At 40.1% G+C, this 22,286-nt stretch overlaps 1 protein-coding gene across 6 annotated transcripts in view; it reads left to right on the forward strand.

Annotated features, from left to right (window-relative positions):
* EPB41L4A (erythrocyte membrane protein band 4.1 like 4A) overlaps nt 1–22,286 on the forward strand; it is a 138,488-nt gene that overhangs the window by 52,720 nt on the left and 63,482 nt on the right. For 5 of the 6 annotated variants that reach the window (XM_049794843.1, XM_049794842.1, XM_049794844.1 and 2 more), the window contains 5 exons: nt 2,004–2,108; nt 12,032–12,083; nt 13,192–13,270; nt 16,927–17,024; nt 20,060–20,180. In XM_049794843.1, the coding sequence (XP_049650800.1) occupies nt 2,004–2,108; nt 12,032–12,083; nt 13,192–13,270; nt 16,927–17,024; nt 20,060–20,180 (455 nt within the window). The remainder of the gene's footprint in view (nt 1–2,003; nt 2,109–12,031; nt 12,084–13,191; nt 13,271–16,926; nt 17,025–20,059; nt 20,181–22,286) is intronic. The other variant, XM_049794847.1, reaches the window with a different exon arrangement.

Below are 22,286 nucleotides of genomic sequence, written 5' to 3' on the forward strand. Positions count from 1 at the left end.
TGCGCAGTTGGAAGTGTCGCCATCATTTAACCATGCAGGTTGTTGGAGTCAGGGCTGCTTGTTTATTTTGAGCTTTTCCTGGGTCTGTTTCTATAGATGCCTGTCCAGTCCTTAGATCCCAAGACATTGTTGTACTGTTTAAATGATAATGGAAACAGTTGTAATGGTGAAGGTAGTTTGCCTTATATGACGTATGAATGATGAGAATGATGTATGAATGATGAGATAACTATGTGTTTTTTAGTGGGTCATCTCTCCTGCTTCTTTGAATAACAACTGATTTAAAGATAAAATGAGGCAGGACAATTACTGCTTCCGTCTTGAATGCCTGCTGTCTAATAATTTAACCTGTATTTTTAAAAAATTTTCTTAAGTTTTGTTGTGTTTCTCTCTTTGCTGTAGTGCTCCTGACAGTCCCTCTGTAGCTAAGAGGGGCTGATTCTTGTCTTGCATCGTTCTTACGACCCAAGTTCAGTTTCTCGTTGAGGAATCTGGTGATAAAATCACTGTGTTGCTCTGCTTTATCCAAAATGTTAAAATGAGATTTAGTGAATTTGTGCTTACCTTAGTCATGTTTTCCCCCCAAATTGGTTTCTGTTTTGTGGCCGATTATTAGTCTCACTGTACATGCTGAGGGGATATGTAATTACAGTTGCTTAGTGTAAACAACCTGTCTGATGGCTTTAGACTGGTACACACGGAGAACCCTTCAAGAACATCTCCTGGTTTAAGTAAATATACAGTAAATGTAGGGAATAGCAGGGGCACACAATTCCCAGCCTACCAGAGATGTTCACCTTGTCGTGGCTTGCTTAGAGCGTGAGTGGCCGTCTGAAATTGCTGTATTGGCCCTGCCTGTGTGACTAGGTACAAATCCTGACCAAATGCACCTGCTGAAAAAAAAAGGTGGATGCATCTCCACTGTCATGGTGTGATTGATACTTCACCAGCAAAGCTAAATTAAATGATTTTCTAATCAATATTATTTGCCATTTTGATTTTGAAATTATTTGTTCATAGGCTAAAAAGTGAAGTAGCACGAACAATATCCCACAGCTTCCTCTTCCTATTTCTTTTCTCTCCATTGATTTACTACAATCCAGCAGTTTATACAATATAAAGCAGTTAACCAAAACCTAGTTATAATTTATGTCCATATTTTCTTTTGGAATTTAGGACTGTAATAGTCAAAGGCTCTAACTGATTCTAGTGGGGATCGTTCTGTGTAATTATTCTCAGTCTTCCTAGTCTGTTGCTGGCTGCCAGGCAAACTGACGAATATGAGGCATTCAGGTGGAAGTGAGCTTTTTATAATGCATTCTCAACAGTACAACGTTGTTTGCAGTATCGTCCCCAGCATTGTTAGCAAATACTGGCATAGACCCTCAATGAAATACTATTCAAGAAAACAATAGGATTATTTCAGTTCAGGGTGTTGGATTGCTCCCACTTCTACTATCAAAAATATTTTAAAAGAAAACAAATAAAACCTAATCTTCTTTACAAAGAGTAGTAACAGAGCAGCTGATGATGTACAATTTAAATCTTAAGGGCTAAGCTTTGCCTCCTGATCTTTGTTGTCAGAGTTTGGGTGACAGGCCCATACTGGAAGGAAGAGTATGATTTTAGAATTAAAATATGTCATGGGAATTAGAATTTTGATCAGAGAACAGAAATTTTCTAGAAAAATGCTAGGTTCCCCGGTATCGTGCTTATGCAAGTACACTTGAGTGTTGGGTTTTTTGTTTTGTATTTTGTAACCATTGACCTGCCTACTACCTAATAGTATTTACAGAATGATTGATTAAGCATGTATGAGGACAAAATATGTTCTTCTGTACAGCGGAAATTTTTGTTAAAGGCACCAGGAACTGCCTCCTTTTTTTTTTTTTTTTTTTTATTTTTATTTAAGACAAAGCTAACTGAATGCATGAATGCCACTGCACATAGCTGACAAAGGCAGAGCATCTTTGTGAAAAGGCTCTGTAAATTCTTTCCCACAGAAGTCAACGAAAGGGTCGGTTGTCCTGGGCTACGTATTTCGTCACTTAAACCTAGTGGAGATAGATTACTTTGGACTGCGCTACTGTGACCGAAGTCATCAAACGGTGAGTAAAAGACATGGCAGATGGGATCCTCCATATGTAAAATTTACTCTGTTTGTGCTGTTTGCCTGTAGAGCATTAGGTTGTCATACTTTCACTATTTCCTGGCTTAGGTTTCCAGTAGTAATTTCTTTGTGTTTGTTTGCATTAGAGTCTTGGAATAGCCATTAACATCCTAGCTAGGAACAGAATCAAATGCTAAATGTTGAAAACTAAATGGAGAAAGTATAAATAGTACAAAATGATGATATGGAGGTAGGATTAATATTTTTTGCCTTTTAATACTGTGCCCCGAAGCCTGTGCTTGGTGTACTATGCTGTCCAGCTTTGCGTGGCCCTGCGGTGTTTGGGAAGCAGCGCCCCTGAGCGTGTCGTAGGCTGCTTCACTTGAACCATGTGCTGAACGCCAGTTTCAGAGTGTACGGTGTGGTTGGTGTGGTGACTGCCTGCTCACTGGTAGAGCCCCAGCAGTCAGGGTGCTGGCAGTGACATTTTCACTCTGCCTGAACCACCTCCTGGAGCCCATGCTCTCTTGAGCCTTCTTGACAGGGACTCACCAGATGTCTGAGACATTTTTCTACCAGGAGATTACAGTCCTAAGTAGGCAAGAAAGTCGAAACCAGGATGAGATGTTTCAGCCAAAGCAGGCAGTGGCTTGGGGCAGCATTGTCTGGAGTGCCCCCCCCCCCCCAAAAAAAAAAAAAAAAAAAATGGCCTGTGCAGTCAGAGGTAAGGAGCAGGGGATGCTCAGCAGGTGGGACCAGTGCTGTATTCATAGGGTGATCTTCGTATTCCTGTAATTTTATAAAGAATAATGCTTGGCCTGTGGTTAAATTAAGTCAGGCAGTTATGCTTTTAAAGTCACTCGTCTGTGCTGAGAGTCCTGCACAAGACCCTGACCTCAAGAGATGTCATGTTTCATCTAAAAAAAATAATAAGTTATTGAATGGGCTAAATATTTGCCAGTTTCTTCTGTTTAGCAGAAGTTGAATGTGTAGAGGCTGAAGTCAGAACAGTATTAGAAGATGATTAATTTCTGCTAAGAGCTACAGACTGCCCTGTTCAGTGTGTCTTTATTTCTGTGCCATAGACTAGGCATTTATGAATTCAGTTCCTTGGTAAGCTTCTAAGCAAGCTTCATTCCGCGGAGGCGAAAGTCAGATTCAGCTGTGAACTAAAGGTAGACTGTTAAAAACAGTATTTTTGATTTCTTGAGGAAATTGAGGCGTGAATGAAGAGCAGGTAGGTATTTTTTGCTCTCAGAAGTGTTTCCCTTTTTCCTGTAGAGGCAAATAAAGTCTTTTTCCTGTAGAGGGAAATAAAGTAGAAATGCCTATTACTGGGAGCATTTCCAGAGGCATACACACGGGTGTATATAGCATTATGAAAATAAGAGAAGATTACGTCTCTTCTGTGAAAGGCTTAATACATAAAGGCGCGTTGTAGGACGCATCCTGCTAACAGACTGGATGATTTGATTGTACGATACCGGTGCATTTTGTATTATGGTAGCGTGCATGAGCTGTAGACTATGACTCCATTAACTCGGCCTCTCCAAATACGAATTCAGCCTTTTTGCCTTTTTTCTCTCGCATGATGCTCCGGTGGTGTATATTTGACGTTAGCCTTCATCTTTGTTCTCTGGCCCGCCCCAGGTCAGGAAGGCACTGTGCTTCTTGATTTTTCCCATGGATTAGGAGGGTGCTCACACCGCTTCCCTCCTTCGCCTGCTCTTGCACCGACACCGGCCGTGTCGTGGGGGTACGTACAGTTTGCTCTAGCTTAGACACGGAGCCTCAGCCTCTCTCTGCCTGGAGGTCGACCGGCCGGCGTGTTGCCCGGCTTCTGCGCTGGTGGGCAGGCGTCTCTGCTGCCTGCTTGTGTTCTGGTCCCCTGAGGGGAGAGCCGTGTGTCCGTCGCCCCCCGCCCCCCCGCCTGCGGGTTTTCTTTGCAGGGAAACCCCAGGTGTGTGGGAGAGCGGTGCGCACACGGGCTCTGTCCTGACACGCAGCTGGGAAGCGGCCGGGAGGCACAACCGGAGACCGCAGCGCTGGGCCGCCTTATGGAGCGCACCTGCCCTGCCGCCTGGGTGCTGCCACAGCGACCCACCGACTTCGTGCTGCAGGCTTCGCACCTGGGCTGGGCTGTGGCAAAATACCGTCAAAACGCCCGTTCCTGTTGTTTGTCTGGGTGCGGGTAATCAAAAGTTGATGCTGTTTCCACCTGCACAGTTCATAAACGAGTAAGCCCCCGTGCTGCTGTGTTCGGTTTTGCGTGTTTTATGACCGCTGTTGCTGGCTTGCCGTTTTTAGCGAAATCTTGTAAGCTCTTAAGAACGGCCAGCATAAAGGGAAAGCGTCCATGCGACAGACAACACCTTGTGCTTTAGCTGTGAGCGTATATTGCGCACTGAAAGTGGCTAAAACTTTCTGGGCTGTTGTGGGAATTAGTCCTGTAATGGCTGGCAAGAAGCCTAGATTTTAATTTTGGACTGGAGTGTTTTGGATGGGCCGCAGTAGATTTCCTAAGGGAAGGGGAAAAAGGTTGCCTTGCTAATTAGTTTTAAAACCATGGTCCCAAGTTAGTCTGAGACGGAGAAACGTGTTTGGAGGTTTGGCTACCTATTAATACATTGCTCATGGTGGGGAATATTTTATTTGCTCGGTCGGGTTTTTTGTCACACTGTATATTTAACTGAATGATGAATAAAGCACGGCGGACAAAACTATGTATTTTAAAGAACACAACCCAGTCACAAAAGAACCATTTTTTTCTTAAGGGTCTGAAAGAGCTTGTTTAGTTATTTTCCCCATTACTTTTGCATGCCTCAGCACTTCCAGGTGGTCTTTTAACTGCTGCGTTGGTGTGCTACCTCTTATGTGGGTGGTATCATAATTATTTTAGTAGTACCAGTAGGGTTTTAATCAGTGAACAAGGTTTCACTGTGCTATGTAGTATATGAAGGCATAACATTAAAACGGCCACTTCCTGAACTAGCAAGCAAACTTATAGCGCATGAGAGAGAATAGCGGGATGCAGCAAACAGGTTGACAGAACTGGGTGGCACTGGGAAGACCATGAACAGTTAAGATAAAGCACAAATCGGATGGTGCTGTCTCTAGAGTAGTAATTTGGTCATACTACACAAATTTTGCTTTATTGGCATTCCAGGTTCCCCCAGACTCTCCACGGTAAATGGACAGTATTTAATTTGCAAAATCAGGCTCTGGAAGATTACAAGTTGCCAGAACAGAGTAAGCTGTATCTATCTTGTGCTCTGAGCAAGACAGGACTCCTAAGGAAAAAACCAAAAAGTATCTCGTAATAATTAATTAAAATATAACATTTAATAATGAATTTAAAATCTTGTAATATAAAACTGTACCCGAATGAACAGAAGGGTTGAACTAATGTTGTAGGTTGTCAGTGGTGTTTCCTAACCTCTGAGTGCTTTGGTTGACAAACTACATGGTGCTTTTTAATGCAGCACACAAGTACCTTTTTTGGTGCAAATACTTTGAAAGGAAGACCGGTTTTCTTCGAGTGCCACTGAATCTCTCGGTGTGCTTCATCATCAGCCTTCACCGGAGCCTTTTGCATTGCTGCAGCGACGGCTGACACTCAAGTTAGGCTAAGCCGAGACCAGATGCAGTCTTTATGCTTCCTAATCTGGATGGTCCGCAGGGTCCCGACTGACAGGGCTTTTTTGTCTTCTGCCTCATCTGCCGGAAATGCGGGACATTGTGCCCCATCCGGTATTCTCAGGCAAGACGTGACCACTGGAAGCTGAAGGTGGCTTAGGAAACCGTCCTGCCTTTTAGTCTCTTACCGTTTCAGTGTTCGGGGATGTACTGCCCAGTGACGTACCTCTCCTTTAGTGGAGGAGGGGCCAAATGCTGGGTAAGCCGGTCTTTGGAGGGCTGTGCAGGCCCCTCTCACTTCTGGTTCACACCGTGCTGCAGCTCCCACGTGCTCCCCACATAGTCCCTTTGCTGCTGCCTTTGCGGCATCTCCAGCGCGCCCCAGGATAGTCGTGCTAATTACTGTTCTGGCAGGAGGCCAGTATTTTCTTGGGGCACACAAAAGAGAGAATGGAAACGGCAATTTTAACGCATAACATCTCAGGAAAAGCTGAGCAGAATTTGATGAGGGAAAGGGTACTTTTGAAGCCCAAGGGCATTCCCTTGTCAGATCACAAAAGCATGCTGAAAGGAGTCATGCTATTAGAGCTGCTCTTACAAAAAAGATTTTGAAACTCCCTTATTGCAGAAAACTAGACAACCAAAAGCATTTTAAAGGTCTGTTGGTAATAAAAACTTTTTTTTTTTTTTTTTTTTTTTTAACTTCCAGAAACCTGGCTGCACTTTACAATCTCACATTGGTCAGCTTGCCCCCTCACCATCCCTAACCAAACTCTCAGGCTAAACCTGCTTAACCTAAAGCTGCAGGAGGCATGTCTGCATTGTACAGCAGGCTGCGATGCAAATATCCTTCTTTTCTTGTCTGATATAATGCTAATCTGAGCTATTACATTCACAACGTACAGCATACTGATATTCTCTTAGCACTTTAAGGGGAGAAGTACAAATACGGAAAGCCGTGTCGCCATGTTAATTCAGTATCGCAGCCAGGCTCATTTCCCCCGGTCCCAGTTAGTTCAGGTGTAGTGCTGTGCGAATACGTGTGTGGTGCTTCAAGACCTGGAGCTAGCAGGAGTCGGGCAGAGCTCTTTCTCTGTACCATGCATCCACTCTGTGGCGTAGATGTGTTTTTTCTCCCCTGCTATGAGGAAGTTCTGTTTTGAGCATACAGACCTGAGAGCACAGCACGTAGGAGGTAGCCCCATGGCAATATACTTCGCAGCTGCCTAGCCCGGAGGGCGCGTAGAGAGAGAAGGGAGATGCAGGGAGTCTCCATTTCTTGTGAAGCTGAACCTTCTCCTGTGAGTTGCTGTGCTGCAGGGATAGATCAGGTCAGGTGTGGCAAAGCTGAGCACAGAAGCCTGTGCCATAAATTGTATACCCCTGCTGTGCAGACTCATATATTGGAAAGTTGTTTCTTGATCCATCCAGTGTGATTAATAAAGTAACTGCAGCGTGCTCAGATTGCCGGGTTACCCTACCAAATTGGACAGGGCAGCAGATTGAACAGGCTGTAGAAAGAAGGGCATGATTTTAACAAAATACTTGTTTACAATAAAAATTGTCTGTTCTGAAAGGAATTACTGTCATATAATGTAGTGTGTATTTTGATCTCAAGATCTTAGAAAAACAGATGAACTGTACTTAGTTTGTATTTTGTTTTTGTATGGATTTTTGTTTTTGTATGGATTTGACATTTGCCCACAAGCATGGTATACTAAATTTTCTGGTAAGAAAAAGGCATGTTCTGCTTGTTAAAACAGATGGCACAGCCAGTGGAAAGAAAACAGAGACTGATAATATTGATTAGAAGCTAGAAACCTTAGAAGACTGTTAATGGATTAAAACAACCTAGACAAAGCTGATGGCCAGGTGAGTTAAAGGTGGTAAGAGTAAGCTGTTAGAGTGTAGCAGGATCAACAGGATACTCACATTGCTGATCTAATATTAAATATAATCAACATAACTTGAGAATCTCATAAAGACAGAAGTATTAAACACATATTTGCATGTAAGAATTATCTGATGATTTATACATTTCTTATATAATAAGGTTGTCTTGAATTTAGCAGATTTAGATTCTTTGCACTGAACATGTGCAGAAAAATCTGACAAAATAATTCTAATTGTTAGTGTTGTCTTAGCTTGTGGAAGAATCTTGGTGATTTCAGATTATAATTGAAAACTACTGGGTTTTCTCTTGAAAGTTTTGTTTTTTCATGTTGTAAACATGAACAAAAACTGTCATGTGTGACATGATGGGTACAGCTTTGTAAGAATGTAATGAAGACAGTCCAGGATTTAGTTTGAAGTTGATAGATTTTTCTCCACCAGACACTTCATTGATTGATACCACAGCAAACATTTCAGCCTAGTTAATATTTTGTTTCAAGCAGCTTCATGGAATTTGACCCAGGTTTAACCCTGTGCAGATACAAGGAATGAAGATTCCAGATTTGTGGAAAAATGTTTGCAGTTGTTTGAAAGGGCTAAATATGAAATAGTGCATGGTGCCTGGATGCATACTGCTTACGCATCTGGCTCGTATGGGGGCCAAGTTTGTAAAAGTACGAAGGACAATAGAGCCCATCTATTCTTAGATATGCTGTACTTTAAAACATATTTTTATAATTTCTATCTAAAAGTTAAAAGGGCATCATCTTCTTTAATAACATTGTACATTTATAATCAGCTGTAGTAAATAAATTATTAAATTAAATGAATACTATATGGTCTTTGTAAATTACAATTAGTAAACTAGTAGCCATCACTTTAGTGATTGGATGGTTGCATTGATTAGGACTATTTAGAAATCATTATATTTTTCCCATTTCTTCTGTAAATGTTAAATTCCCCTTTCAGATTCACAAAATTGATCCCCTGCGGTTGGACGGGAATATGCTGGGCCTTCTGCCTCTTTGCAGTAGTGGTGAGCTGTTTATAAGTCAGATAACCCTTGCTGTCTGTGCAGGAGAGATACAGGTGGGAAATCACTGAGAAGTGGCACGCTGGGTGCCAAACAGATAAAAAGAGCCAGGCTGCTTGTTGGGGCTACTTTGGCATTCACGAATGCAGGGTTTGTTGTCAGCACCTGCTGTGCAAGTGCATTGGATTAGTAAGCCACTCTGCTTTTTTTGTTCCATTTCTCTTGGCACATGTGAGCTCAAAACTGTAACTATACCCAACACTCTTTATATGTATATGCAAGGATTGAACAGGTATCTGTTGTGTATGGATTATTGTGTATACATGCGTATGTATGCTTAGAGGGCTCTGTTGTTGGGGTTTTTGGTTTTGTAAATGTTCTCATCTTTGTTGTCTAACATTGGCTTGAAAAATGCCTTTTCATTATCCATGAAATTCCATTCATCCTTGGCTTACACATAAAATGTTAGAAATCTCCTCTTCTCCCCCCATTCCTTGCATTCTTCAGAAAGATTTTGGCAGCCTTTGAAATAATAAATAGCTACACAGTGATTTTAAGCGTGGATTTGTGGCATTGCCACAATGCTAAATTCTTACTGGAGAAATGAGAACACAGGTGATATTCTTGCCTCTTCCCCACCACTCTCTGTCCCAGCAGTAAACCAGTCTGAGCTGAAGTGTTTAACTTCACCTGTGCAGCACATGGATCTTGAAGGCCTGTGCTAAAAGAGGATATTTCCTCGTGCCAGCTGACACTTATTTTCACTAGTACAAGTAGCAGCAGTCTGTCTTACAGGGATGAGGGCTGAGAGTGCAGTTCCTCCTGCCAGCTCAGTTTGGGGGAAGGGAAGGAAATGTTTAGCAATACAAGTAACCAGACTTGTTCCCTCTCCTCTCTTCAGATTCCCTCTGGATCTGAACTTGCAGTTTCCCCTCTGAATTTTGCTCCCCACCCCCCAAGCTTGGAAATTGCCTTTAGAAGACAATACAAAGAATATAATTTGACTTGCCAGTCAAGTACAGCCTAGCGAGAATTAAGCATTCCAATGCAACTCTGTTTTGATTGTATTGTCTACATGTGTCCATGTGGTCTTTAATTACTTGGCCAAATCCTGGTTTGTCTCATGGCAGCTAGTGAATCACATAGACACAAGAGGTGGTGGAGTTCAGGTTGCAGAAACAACCAGAAATCTGTAACCATTCTGTGCTCAGCTTCCAAATTTGAATGATGATCCATCAATATCCCCCCCCCCCCCCTTTTTTTTTTTTTTTTTTACAAATAATCAATCTGCCTATACATGTAAAGCTAAGCTGCAAGGAGGATTACAAGGCAATATATCTTGAAACCGAGTTCAGTTCAGTTCAGGAGAACTTGATGACTGAGTTATTCCATGATAGATTTTGAACTGATTTTGAAACAGGATAGTTTTGATCTCTTGCAGCCTAGCAAAAAGGTGTCAATGATAAGCAAGTTAGCTTGACAGTGTGTTGTTCATACTGCAGTGCCAGTTTTGAGAAGACGTCAGACCACATTCTGATCACAAATGCATAGCCAGAATGTGCACTGCAGAGTCTTTTTGCCTTTTTGCTGTCTGATGCCTGTTAAATCTCTGTATCAGCCTATTGTGCTAGTTCAGATTATTGCTGATTTGGAGTTCCAATAGGATGTTTGAACAAGTGTGGCAAGTTTTTCTTTCTTTCCCACCTTCCGTTGAGGTTAAGAGGGTTTATATTTGAATAGCTATGGGATATATTCAATATAAGCATGTACTGAATTTTTTTTTTCCTTCAAAATTTAGGAAATTTTCGTAACAAACATTCCAGGACTTGAAATAGCAATGGCCAAGAACAAGGCATACTGCTGTTTCTATTGCAGCTGGATTGGCAGCTAATGGGAGTAGTTTGTTTTCATGTTTTGTCAAAATAATGATAGTTGTTTACAACCACTTATGGAATTAGTTGCTTGAGATTTTCCACTCAAATGCTTTGTAATGTTTTTCCCTCCCTTCTTTATGCTACTCCTTCTAATAGGGAATTTTTTTTAGTCCAGATAAATTCTCTGGATAGAAGGAGCAGATTTTTTGATTAATCATTTTATTCTTATTCTCTATAGGGTTAGTTCAGGGGTGTGGGTAAGGAGTTTCTTTGTTCATTAGTCTATGTAGTTCCTCAGGGTGCACGTGGAGTACATTCAATATGCCTTAATTTGCAGCTTCTAGCAGCTGTGTTCTGCAGCTTTTTTGTTTCCTCTGTTTTAAGAGGGAGTGCCAATCTCGACTGATCCAAAAAGTCTGTGTGTGAGGGAAGAGGACTGAAAAAAAGGAAGACAAGAATGATCTTGGCCACTGCCCCTGCAGTTTCTTCCAAAACTGAATCATAGAAATGTCAAGCTAAGGAAGAAAGTAGCTGGAGGGATTACAAGAGCAGGATGCTGATGACCTGTGTAGCCATAATGCCAAGTACACAGCTGGTCTGTGGTCAGCAGTAACACCAGGATAACTTTTATTAGAAGTTTGATAAAGGCAGGGCAGCATAATCAGTGAGAAATTAGACTGCAGATTATCTGTTGATGAAATGGTACGGGAACCCATGAAACAGTTCATCCTTCTGTGGTGTACTGAGTGTACCTTGATCATTTCTTACACATTTGTACAACTAGTCCCGTAAACCATCCGGTGGAAGAGTCTGTGCCCTCCCTCCCTTGGTGCTGATTTCCAGTCATCCTATCCCCCTGCTACTAGAAGCTGTTTCTGAAAGTCAAAATTAATTCTTTGTTGCTTCTAGTTAAGCCAATTTCTTCGTACTTGGTGGACATGAAGAAAAATAGTTTGCTATGTTCTCACAGAAATTTCTCAGGTGTTGGAAGAATGCTGTTATGCCTATTTCCCCCTACAGTCTTTTGTTTTTCAGAAAACAAGTCAAGCCCTTTCATTCTTTCCTTGTAGGTCCTGTCTTTCATGCTTTGTTGCTGCTGTTATTTAGAGTTACCCTGCTTAGATTAATCTCCCATGAAGAAAACAGCAAGGTTCCGCATCCAAATACTTACTATAGCAGATCAGGGGGACACCAGTGGGTACTTAGTATGATAATTCTGTAGAGCCATCTTGTCACGAGCTTGAGGTGTGGTGGCTCTTACCAAATAGATTTCGTTTTAGGAAGACCCCTACTCCCAGAGAAGATACGCAACATTAGACTTGTACAGTGTTTCTCTGGTCAGAAGCTGGCACAAGTTTATCATTAGCAGACTGAAGTGTGTCAGTCTGCTAATAAATATCAATATATGAATAAATACAGAATTGCAATTGTTCTGTATTAGTTTTCCTGTTAAGTGACTAATTTCCATAATTATCTCTTTCACAGTACTGGCTGGATCCTGCAAAGACCCTTGCTGAACATAAAGAATTGATAAACAGTATGTATTTAATTTGAACTTAAAAGAATGTATCTGAAGATGAAGTAACAGAGGCAATGTTCCATGTATGCAGCCTGTACTACATTTACATTCTAGTCACAACAGATTGAGAGTTCTTGAACAAGTTTATTACTGCAGTTCATAGCTGTATCAAAATTTCATACATAGCTTGAACATACCATTGTTTTCCAAACATTTGTGTCATTATTGTCCAAGATTTCTCTGGGCTTATGTTTTATTTTAGAATAATAAATGATGCTATTCTTAGCATATAATTCATTTTATAGTAGTGGTGATACGTCTGCTGTACCATACCACAACCAACTTAGATTCCTTTTTGCTTCTGAAAGTAAAAGTAGTGCCTCTTACTGATAATAGTCTGCTGTTACTATCACTCTTCAGATATCACAGATGTAAGATCTGTTATTATAATTAAAGAACAGGATAGGATTATTTTACTTAAGAATTTGAAGACCTATAAAAAGAAGTAGAAGTGGAGCATGCATGGAATAAATGCAGCTCTAAGAACTTCAGTACTGAGTTAACTGAATTTTTCAGGAGAGTAACATTTAAAAACGGTAAATGAGAAAACCGTTTCCAAATATTTCTCTATTAAAGTGGTACATAATTAAAGTTGCTCCATAAGATATTTGGAAGTGTGGAGGGCATTAGTATTCAGTACTACTAGTTATGACAGGGAATCACATTTCATGCACAATTACATTTTAAAAAAAGTATCAGTGGAAAAAGTATGTAAAAGTCAAAATCAAGCAGTAAAAAAAAAATAATCTTGGAGAACTAGCAAGTTAGCAATGAAATCTAAAGTTAAATCTTCAAAGTAAGCAAAAACTCCAAGTAGACAGACAAGCTCTGAATAAATAAACACATGACTAGAAAAATAATAAACCCCCTTTTTTTTTCCCTTGTGTAATAAGTGTAGATGTATGGATTTGCTGTGTGGATGTAAGATTTTATTATGACACTTTCCAGTTTCATATAATACTAAGATAGGCTTCTTCGTAGCTGTTTTGTAGTCAACTAGTAACATTTCCTAACAATTAACAGTTCATAAGAACTAACTTTTGCACCAAATATTTTTTCCCCTCAGCTGGACCACCATACACTCTGTATTTTGGCATTAAGTTCTATGCAGAGGATCCATGTAAACTTAAAGAAGAAATAACAAGGTACAGTATTCAATAAGAGTGTAATTTGTTGATTTAAGGGTAGTAATCTGTTCCTGCCAGGTACATATTGTTGTGGTGTGGCTGGGTTGGTTTTTTTTTTTTGCTTGAACAACTGAACTTCTTTGCTTGAACATGTATTTGTAGGAAGAGAATTGTGACTAGCTTTACAATGGTTGGTATAGACAACTATTTGGAAGCCCAAGATGAAAAGGTGCTCTCTGGTGCATCAAAAACCGAAGGGACTTGATGTACATTTCTGTGGGGTTTTTTTAAGGAATGCATTGTCACATCTGCATTTATATTGTGCTATAATCAAGTTTAGAGTTTACTTGGATATCAAATATAAATACAGGGAATTTTCTTCTTTATTGGCCATAGCTTAAATTCCAGAACTGTTTTTCAAGAGGATTTCTTTTGGTCTTTCTAAAAATATGCGAAGGAAGTTGAAGAATTACATGGTTTTGGTTCTTTGAACTAAGCTTGGCTTCTACAAAATATGAGGATGCACACACTAACACCTGCACATGCATGCACATGGTGACGTATGCACACATGCTTGCTTGAACTCTCACGCACAGGGTTTTCTGTTTGCTTTACTTATGAAAGATCTCAGACAATTAGTTTTAGGTTCAAAAGGAAATTTGAGAATTTGGATGGGTAGGCGGACAAAATTAGTGCACTGGCTTGCATTAATAAATGCCAAAATATTTCTTTTGATGTCCTACGAATATGACACATGAGAATTCATTAAAATGCACGCAGGGTTTTTAATTTTCGTTAATCAAAGGTGGCAGTTGTTGCAGCACAGGCAGATTGTTTTTCTTGTACCAGAGTGAGAAAATTCTTTTGTTTCCATACTGGCAGAGCAGGAGCGGAACTCTCCAATATAACAAGATTGAGGCTGGCCTGGTAAAAATAATAAACACTGTGACTTTGCAGGTAAAAGAGCATAAGCTGGCTGCAGTGTGATGCCCCTGTACTGTGAAGGTTTGATGCAGTTTTCCTGAACTTTTCCAGAAGCACTTTCAGCCCTGCTCACAGGGGAAGACTGATGGCCCTGGGAAGGGAGCTTCGGCCACTGAACCTGTTGAGATTGCTACCCAGGGGGCAGGGTGGATTTCTCTCTGGGAAATGACAGGGACTAAATTTTCAAAAACTCTTTCTCTTTGTGTTGTGATAAGGTCAGTCAGTGATTTGCACTGCTGATCAGGTGTGTGAATCTAGTCAAAAAGCATTTTAGTATAATTAGTAAGCCTCTGTTCATGTCTGCAGTCTTTGGTCACGCAGAATTTGCACCTTAGATGGTACAGAGGGAGGGCATAAGAAAGCGATATGCTTGTATCAGCAGTCTTCAAGAAAACCCATTGAATAGTCAAATGTCCTCAAAATTTCTGAGCAAACCTTGGAAGGAAGGTATACCTTTTCAGAAAAAAATGTAATAATAATAATAAAACCTCCTTCTGCTTAGGAGGGATTAAAGGCCCTGTTTTTCTTTATAGTAGTAATTTTCTGCCAAAGTGTGTAATTCCACTGATGTGTTAATTGTTTTGTGTTAACCAACGTGTTTCTTTGGAGCATGTGTTTGTTATTTTAATGGATATGAGGCCAGAGTCTGTTGTTATTAGATGTTGATGATCTGTGTGTTACATGATTACTATTTGCAAATAATGAAAACCTGTCAAATTTGTAATTGCTTCACAGAAAAATGTATCTGGCTTGTAGGCAAAAGCTAACACTGTGGTGATTCATATTAACATTTGCTGGATGAGTTTGCTAGAGCAAACTAGCACTTAAGTGCTATTATATATGCATGACAAACTTGACAGTGTACAAGATGAGAGGGCTTTAGCTACAAGTTTGGACAAAAGGCTGGTTTTGCGAGGAGCTTAGTGGCTTCAGCGTGAATTGAGATTGTTCACTTCATACGAGTCACTTAAGCACTTTACAGTTCGCTCTGACTTTTTTGCAGGGAGGGGGTGTTAAAAAACAGTTTTGTATCCTGCTTTATTTTGAGACTACACTATGAGAATGCAGAAATATAGATACCTGCTACGTGGAAGAGACATTTGTAGCATCATCTGGTATGAAACTCTGCACTGTAGAGATGGAGAAGTGCTAACAGAAAGACAGGTGCATGTCAGAAATGCTTTTCAGGTTAAAAAGAACCTGTGTATACTGTGTACTCCACAGTGGATGTAAAATAATTTTTGTCATTATCATCATTCATACAGAGAAGATTTGGCTAGGTAGGACTGGCAAGCATAAGCTAGAAGCGGTACTGACGTATTGCTTAGAGTGAAGAAACACTGAGTGTATGTGCTTTGTGTTGCTTATGACATTCCCAGAAAATTCTTATGCGGTGTCCTGGTCCTTTAAGGTGGAGAATATTAGCCATTTTTTTAAGGATGGACATTTCCTACTATAATACCTGTCACAGCATAAATTCTGGGGGATCATTAACTGGAAAGACACTGGTATCCTTATTCAGAGGCTCATCTGGGTTCATAAAGTCTAGTAAATTTGACTGGATCTTACACGATTTGTGGATCAGCTGTCATGTAACCTGCAGTTCGTGAACTTCCCTGAAATCTCAGTGTAAATGCACTTTGAACTTAAAGATCATTCCAAGGTGCTTTTATAAGTAACTTGTACTGACACAGGATAAATTATTTGCAGTGTAGCTGAGTGGCTCTATGTAGAAAAAGTTGAATTAGTGAATAATGAAAAAGCTATGTGTTTGTATGGATGACCATTTTTTTCTTTAAAAAGTTACCTTCTCTGTATTGTTACCTTTTGTATGAACTTGATGCAAGAAATTGACTTAGGATGATGTGAAACTGCATAAATCTGTTGTAATAAAACCAGACAAAATCCAAAGAGCATTTAAAAGATTTCCTACAAATGAGTATGGGGAGTTGCAAAACCAAGCAGATCCTTGTATGATGGCTTGTTTTCTTGCCTTTATTTTTCCATCTGTTTAGTGCATATTGTTTCACTGTAAGTGGTCTCAGTAAATGCTTCATCAAGTGTAGAAGCACGTTATGACTTTAAAAATTACATTTTTAGCCCTGCTATCTCTATTCCAAGGAGAGTACCCTATGCTATGACAAATACAGTTAGCTGCTGATGGTATGCCCATCCCTCTTTTTCATGGGTGTATGGACTCCGTCAAATCTGCTTTCTGCTCTAGAGTTGATACTCTGGTGTGTGGAGAAGAAACCTTTTGAGTAAAGAAGTATCCAATACACAGTTCTGCCTTATGTTGACCCACTGATCAGGTTAAACTTCAGCCTTTGATAGGTTTCTTTTTCAATTTTTCTGATTCCTAGCCTTGTTCTCCACTTCTTCACTGCTCTATGAAAGTCAAAAGAGGGAAATCACATTTTTAGGGGGAAAATTAACTTCATCTGCATGATATAAGCAGATGGTAAAACTACAGAGTGCTCCCCTACCTAGATCTTTCACTAGATTAATCTTAGTTGTTACTTCAATTCAAGGGTCAATAAAGGAAAAGTCATTCAGCGAGGAATACGGTTTTTGACTGATGTATTTATGGTCTGTGGTATGTCTTCAGTAAACTGGAATATGAAGAAACATTACTTGGTGCATCAGACTCGATACTGAAATAACAACTTTGTTTTCTCTCTGTGTTTTAGGTATCAGTTTTTCTTGCAGGTCAAGCAAGATGTTTTACAGGGCCGTTTGCCTTGTCCAGTCAACACTGCAGCACAGCTGGGAGCATATGTAATTCAGTGTAAGTTCTTCTGGCCAACTGAGAGCTTATTTCTTTTAGTCCTGCATTATTAAGTGGCGACTGAAGACTTAGCACTGACACTTTATGCATCCATTTCAAAACAGAACAAAACTAATATGGCAGATTTCAGCTAAAGAACTGTAAATAGATGACCATTCTGAATAGATAATATAGAAGCAATACAGAAGTTAATGTAAAGAAGAAACTGAGAAGTCAGTCTGAACACTCTGGCAAGCACCCTTTCCCTTGCTGAGGAATATCTTATCATGTTCTTAAGACTTTATGATTTACTCTGGATTGCATATAGAGTATGAGAAAACGTCATCGGGAGGTTTAGAGATTTGATGGGCTATTGGCAGCTTTTAGCCAACAAAGTCTGTCAAATACAAGATTCTTTCAAAAATTACATTATGTCAATATGAATGCGCCTCTGCTTGAAGAAGGAGGATGTGTTTTGACCTGAAGTGAAGAATTTAAATTCTATCTGTCATTTATCTGCATTCACCCATCAGTAGTTAGCTTTTCAAAAGTGGATGTTACATCCTGCATACTTCGTAGAACTAGCAATCAATTAGAAAGGAGCTGTCTGTCTACCAGTTAGTTATTCCTTTCACAGTACAGCTCAAGCTCTGTATTCAAACACAATTGGTGACCAAACATCTTGTGATGAGCCATGCTGGGGCCTGTATCTGTAATTTGTTCTATGTTAAATTTAGATTTCTCATGAGTAATACGAATTAAGCAAAGATTATTTGTGTTATTGGTGTTCCAAGTGTGACTCAACAACACTTAATACAACATAAAAAAAATAAAAACATTACAAGATAAAAAACAGTCCTGCTTTCATTGCCATTTTAGAATAACAAGGCAGAATGATTTGTGTATGAAATGGGAGTGAGCATTCTTGCTCAGAATTTCATGGTGTCTTATATGTGTTTCTGAAAAGTTAAAATTTCAGGCATTTTTTATTTTTGTACAGTTATTTTCAACTTCATTTTGCCATCTAAGAAATGTGACATGTTATACTGTGAAAAACTGTTTGCAATGCACGTTTCGCTTTATTGGCAGACATGCCTTCTCTGAAAAAATAGTGCAGGTATGAAGCAGGAAAATATGTAATGATGGTAACATCTTAATTGTGTTATGAGAAATGAGTAGAAAGAATAAATTCTTGCCCTTTAGTCATTTTGTAGGGTGGTTGTAGTATGGGCAGCTGTTGCTTTGGTATAAAATCCTACTTCTGTGATTCTAATCTCAGATATTGTATTGGAAAACTATGAGCAAGCTCACGTGAGAGAGGAGAGTTAAAGCATGGCAAAGGTTACATACAGTGGGTTAAAGTTGTCCTAGCACCAGCAAGCATACATTCCCATGGGCTGTGTAAAAAGATTTGTCCTTTTATTTAGGGCCTGCAGTTGTTCAAACTGCATGAAGACACCTGAGAAATGTCTGTGTCAGACACTGAAAATACGAACCCAAAGCATCAGCACTCAGGTCAACCGCCGTTCCAAGGGTCATGTGCCAGACCGTGCTTTTTGCTTTTCTAATCTCAGATGAAGTGCATTTGTGGGAATTCAGTGATGGCTGAGAAGCTCTGCTTCTGTAATGGTATCAGTGGTGTCTTTCCCGGTGGAGCTAGCGGCTGCTGAGATCCAGAGAAGTAGCTGGGGCCGCGTGTTCTCAACGGAGTCCTCCACCCATGTCCTGCTCCAGCCATGGGCCCTGCTTTCACCGGTCAGGTTGTGCCTGGGTGTCATCTTTGGTCTGCAGGCAGATCCTGTCCTTAGCACATGAGTCGTTTTCCTCCTTTTGTCGTCAAAGGCTGCAGACTATTATAGTGGTGATGGTGGCAGAATCAGTACCCATGGCACAGTTTGCAGAATATACTGATTTTCCTCTTGGGAATGCTGAAGTTGTTGCTGTTGTAGTAATTCCTGTTCTAACTCCTGTTATGGGCAAGAATCACATTGTTTTTATGGAGATTTTCTAGAGAAATTGCTCAGCATCTCTATTGAGCAGATCACTGTCTTATTCTAGAAACATCATTAAATTCTGGAAAGAAACATGAGTTATTAGATGAGTCTTATTCTTCTTGGCTCTTGAAGACTCCTTCTGGCTATGTTTTTGGCTTAGTGGTCATTGGATAGAAACCTTCTGTGATGCTTTGCTCAGAGAAGCCCAGTCTATGCAGATTTTACCTAGGGTTATTAAAAAATCGAAATACTAACTTTTGCAGAGTTTCTGAGATAGATAAAATTACAGTTAAGATCAGTAGAAGTGAGTTCTGGCCAAGGTGCATATTATTGTATAATTGCATTGCAGTGTGTAAACTGATATGACTAATATGTGCAAATTCAAGGTTGTTTGGAAGAAAATTATGTTGGCTATTCATTATGTTCTTTTCTTTAAGAAAATGATTTTAAAAAATATTTTGATTTTGAAAGTGAATTTAATGTTCAGGAACTGTATCAATTCTTTATTGAAAATGAAGTCCTGTGTTTCCTCACAAGAAATGACGCTTACCCTTAGTAGGGCATACCTCTAAGTGTCTCAGGATATTTGTGTCCATTCACATTCCCACACTGACATTTATGTTCAGAGTCCCAGGAAGAACTCGGATCAGTTCTGTCTGTAATACCACAGCTTATTGTGAGGCCATCGATACTGAAAAACTAGACTTTTCTTCTACATTTGTTTTACACATGCTACCAAATAATACGTCATCAAATTTCAACTTTGCTGGCTTGGACAAAATTATATCTAGTCCTGTAGAAGTGGTGAATTTCCTGTCAAAGCCTCTAGCTCTTTGAACCTTCCATTTCTCTTTTAAAATGACTGAAGACATTTTTTCTTGGTTTTATGTGTGCTAACAGGAACAGTTGCGTACTGTCTTTGGGTTTTTTAACTGGCTGCATGGTAAATTGACAGTTGAAAAGAGGTGGCTTGGCACCAATAGGTGGATTATATAACGTATTTTTTGGTTAATGGAAAGTGTTGAAAATTGGTGACCTTTCTTTTCTTCCTGTGTCCTCTAGCTGAGCTCGGGGACTATGACCCATATAAGCACACTGCAGGTTACGTCTCGGAGTATCGCTTTGTTCCAGACCAGAAGGAAGAGCTGGAGGATGCCATAGAACGGATACACAAAACTCTGATGTAAGAACTCAGTACTGTTGGGAACTTGGCAGGTAACATCAGATATGGAAATACTTGGTAGGTGGGTAAAGGAGCTGCTTGTGGTGCAGGGTGGAGGTCTCTACACCCGAGAAAAGAACACAGGGCACCCAGTTATGTCCCTCAGAAACAGAAAACATTTTATGTAATTGGAGTTGTTCTTTTAGGAGCAGAGTAGGACAATAGCTAGAAATACAATGTCTGTCAGACTTAGGTATGGGTGTTTCAGAACCAGCAGTCTTAATAATGCTCCTGTTTCGTCTTAGTTTTGTAGTTAAAAAGAATGAAATAAAAATCTGTGAGTTCAATTCCCTGTTCCAGGACAGATTTCCTGCATAATTTTGGACAAATTGCTTATTATGCCCATGCCTCAGTCAACTGTCTGTAAAATGGAGATAATAAATTTCTTTTTTTCATACTGCCCTGTGTATTCAAATGAACTGTTAGGACAAACCACTTTTAATCTAATAATGTACAGCTCTTGGTACAATGAAGCCTCTATTTTCTTGCCAGATCCTCAGCTAGGGTAATGAAGGAGTGCTTGTAGCAACCTGCATGAACCTTTGTGGAAGCAACTCACATTGCAGGAGGTACCAGGAAAGTAGTTTGCATGCTCATGGCTTAAGTGATAATCTCAGTTGCAACAGCGGCATGAATTAAAGAGACAGTTTGGTTGTACAAGCATAAAGTCCTTTAATTTTATTAACCAACATGTCTTACATAAAACATATTGGCAGTGGCCAATATAAAGGATTCCACTGTAAGGAAGAACATATGAATTGTAAGAAAAAAAGCACAACCTAGATAGATAGAAACACAGTCTTCAGGCAGCACCAGGCATTCAAAGTTCTAGTTTCTGGACAAAAACCAAGTTCCAAAACTGTGTGTATGACCTTAAAGCAATGGGGACACAGGGTATCTGGTGGCCCTCAATTTTGCTTTAAACTGAACAAGGCACTACAGAAGTTCACAGGCCTCGAAACTGTACCCAATAACATTTCTTATGTACGAGAAGGAGCTGAGAAGGTGGGAGTAAGCTAGAGTTATAACATGGGGCAGGGGGAACCGTTGAAGAGATTGCAGAAGGAGAATATTAGGCACCCTGCAGACAGGACAAAGGAGAACTGCAGAGATCTGAAACACGTATGTCAACAGACCTGGGAGGTACATGCAATCCCAACTTACCCTTTGTAAAAGTTGGAAAAGACAGGTTCATTTTTATAATAGAGACTGCAAAACTTCAATTCTCTGTCTTCCAGTTGTTGCAATAACAATCACCTTGGACACAAAACATGTGAGTTGTACTATCATTGACGTTCTGGATAATCTCTGCCTGACGGTGGATCCCAAGATGCTGCTTTGGGAGTCAGCTGATTTTCTGTCAGACTGCAATTTGTGCATACAATGCTTTCCTTTGATTACTTGTCAATGGAGTGGTAAGCAAAACTGCAATAGGGGCAACCAGGAGATGGACTAGGGTGCCCAACAGACAAGCAGAACAAGATAAGAACTAGTAACTTCTGGCCCCATCGGTTCTGTCAGTGCTTGAGAGGGGAGCAACGGCAGCAACATAGAGAGGAGAAACATAGCAGTCTCTTAGGGAAGTTGGAGCAAGGAACATGATCTCCAGTAAAGAAGGCAGAGAGAAAGTGATGTTGTGTGAATATAGCTGAAATACTAGATGCATTTGCAGCAGTTAAGTAGTCTTCTTAAAGAGGAGGTTTAACTCTACACTGTCTCTAAGCGTACAAAAAATGTAAAAAGATCCCCAGCAATTGAGAGCCACTTTTTGTCCCACTTACTCATTTTTAGAAATGGCCTTCTATGTATGAAATACTTTCAGTGAGATTAGTTTTAGACTGAAGTACTCTTGGTGTATAAGTAACAGAGGCCAAACTGCCAGTCACTGTGTGAAAGCACTGCAGGCCAGAGATTGGCTTCCTGACTTGCTGTTCCAAATATTAGACCACAGTCCCTTCAAAAATGCAAAAAGTGAAATTGGTTTTGAAAATAAAACATATGCCAGAAGTTCAACTGTACATAAAGCCAAAATAAACATTTACTTTCTTATCTCCAAGTTCAGTTCCT

This window comes from Accipiter gentilis, chromosome Z (assembly GCF_929443795.1).
Source record: "Accipiter gentilis chromosome Z, bAccGen1.1, whole genome shotgun sequence".
NCBI classification, from domain to species: Eukaryota; Metazoa; Chordata; class Aves; order Accipitriformes; family Accipitridae; genus Astur; species Astur gentilis.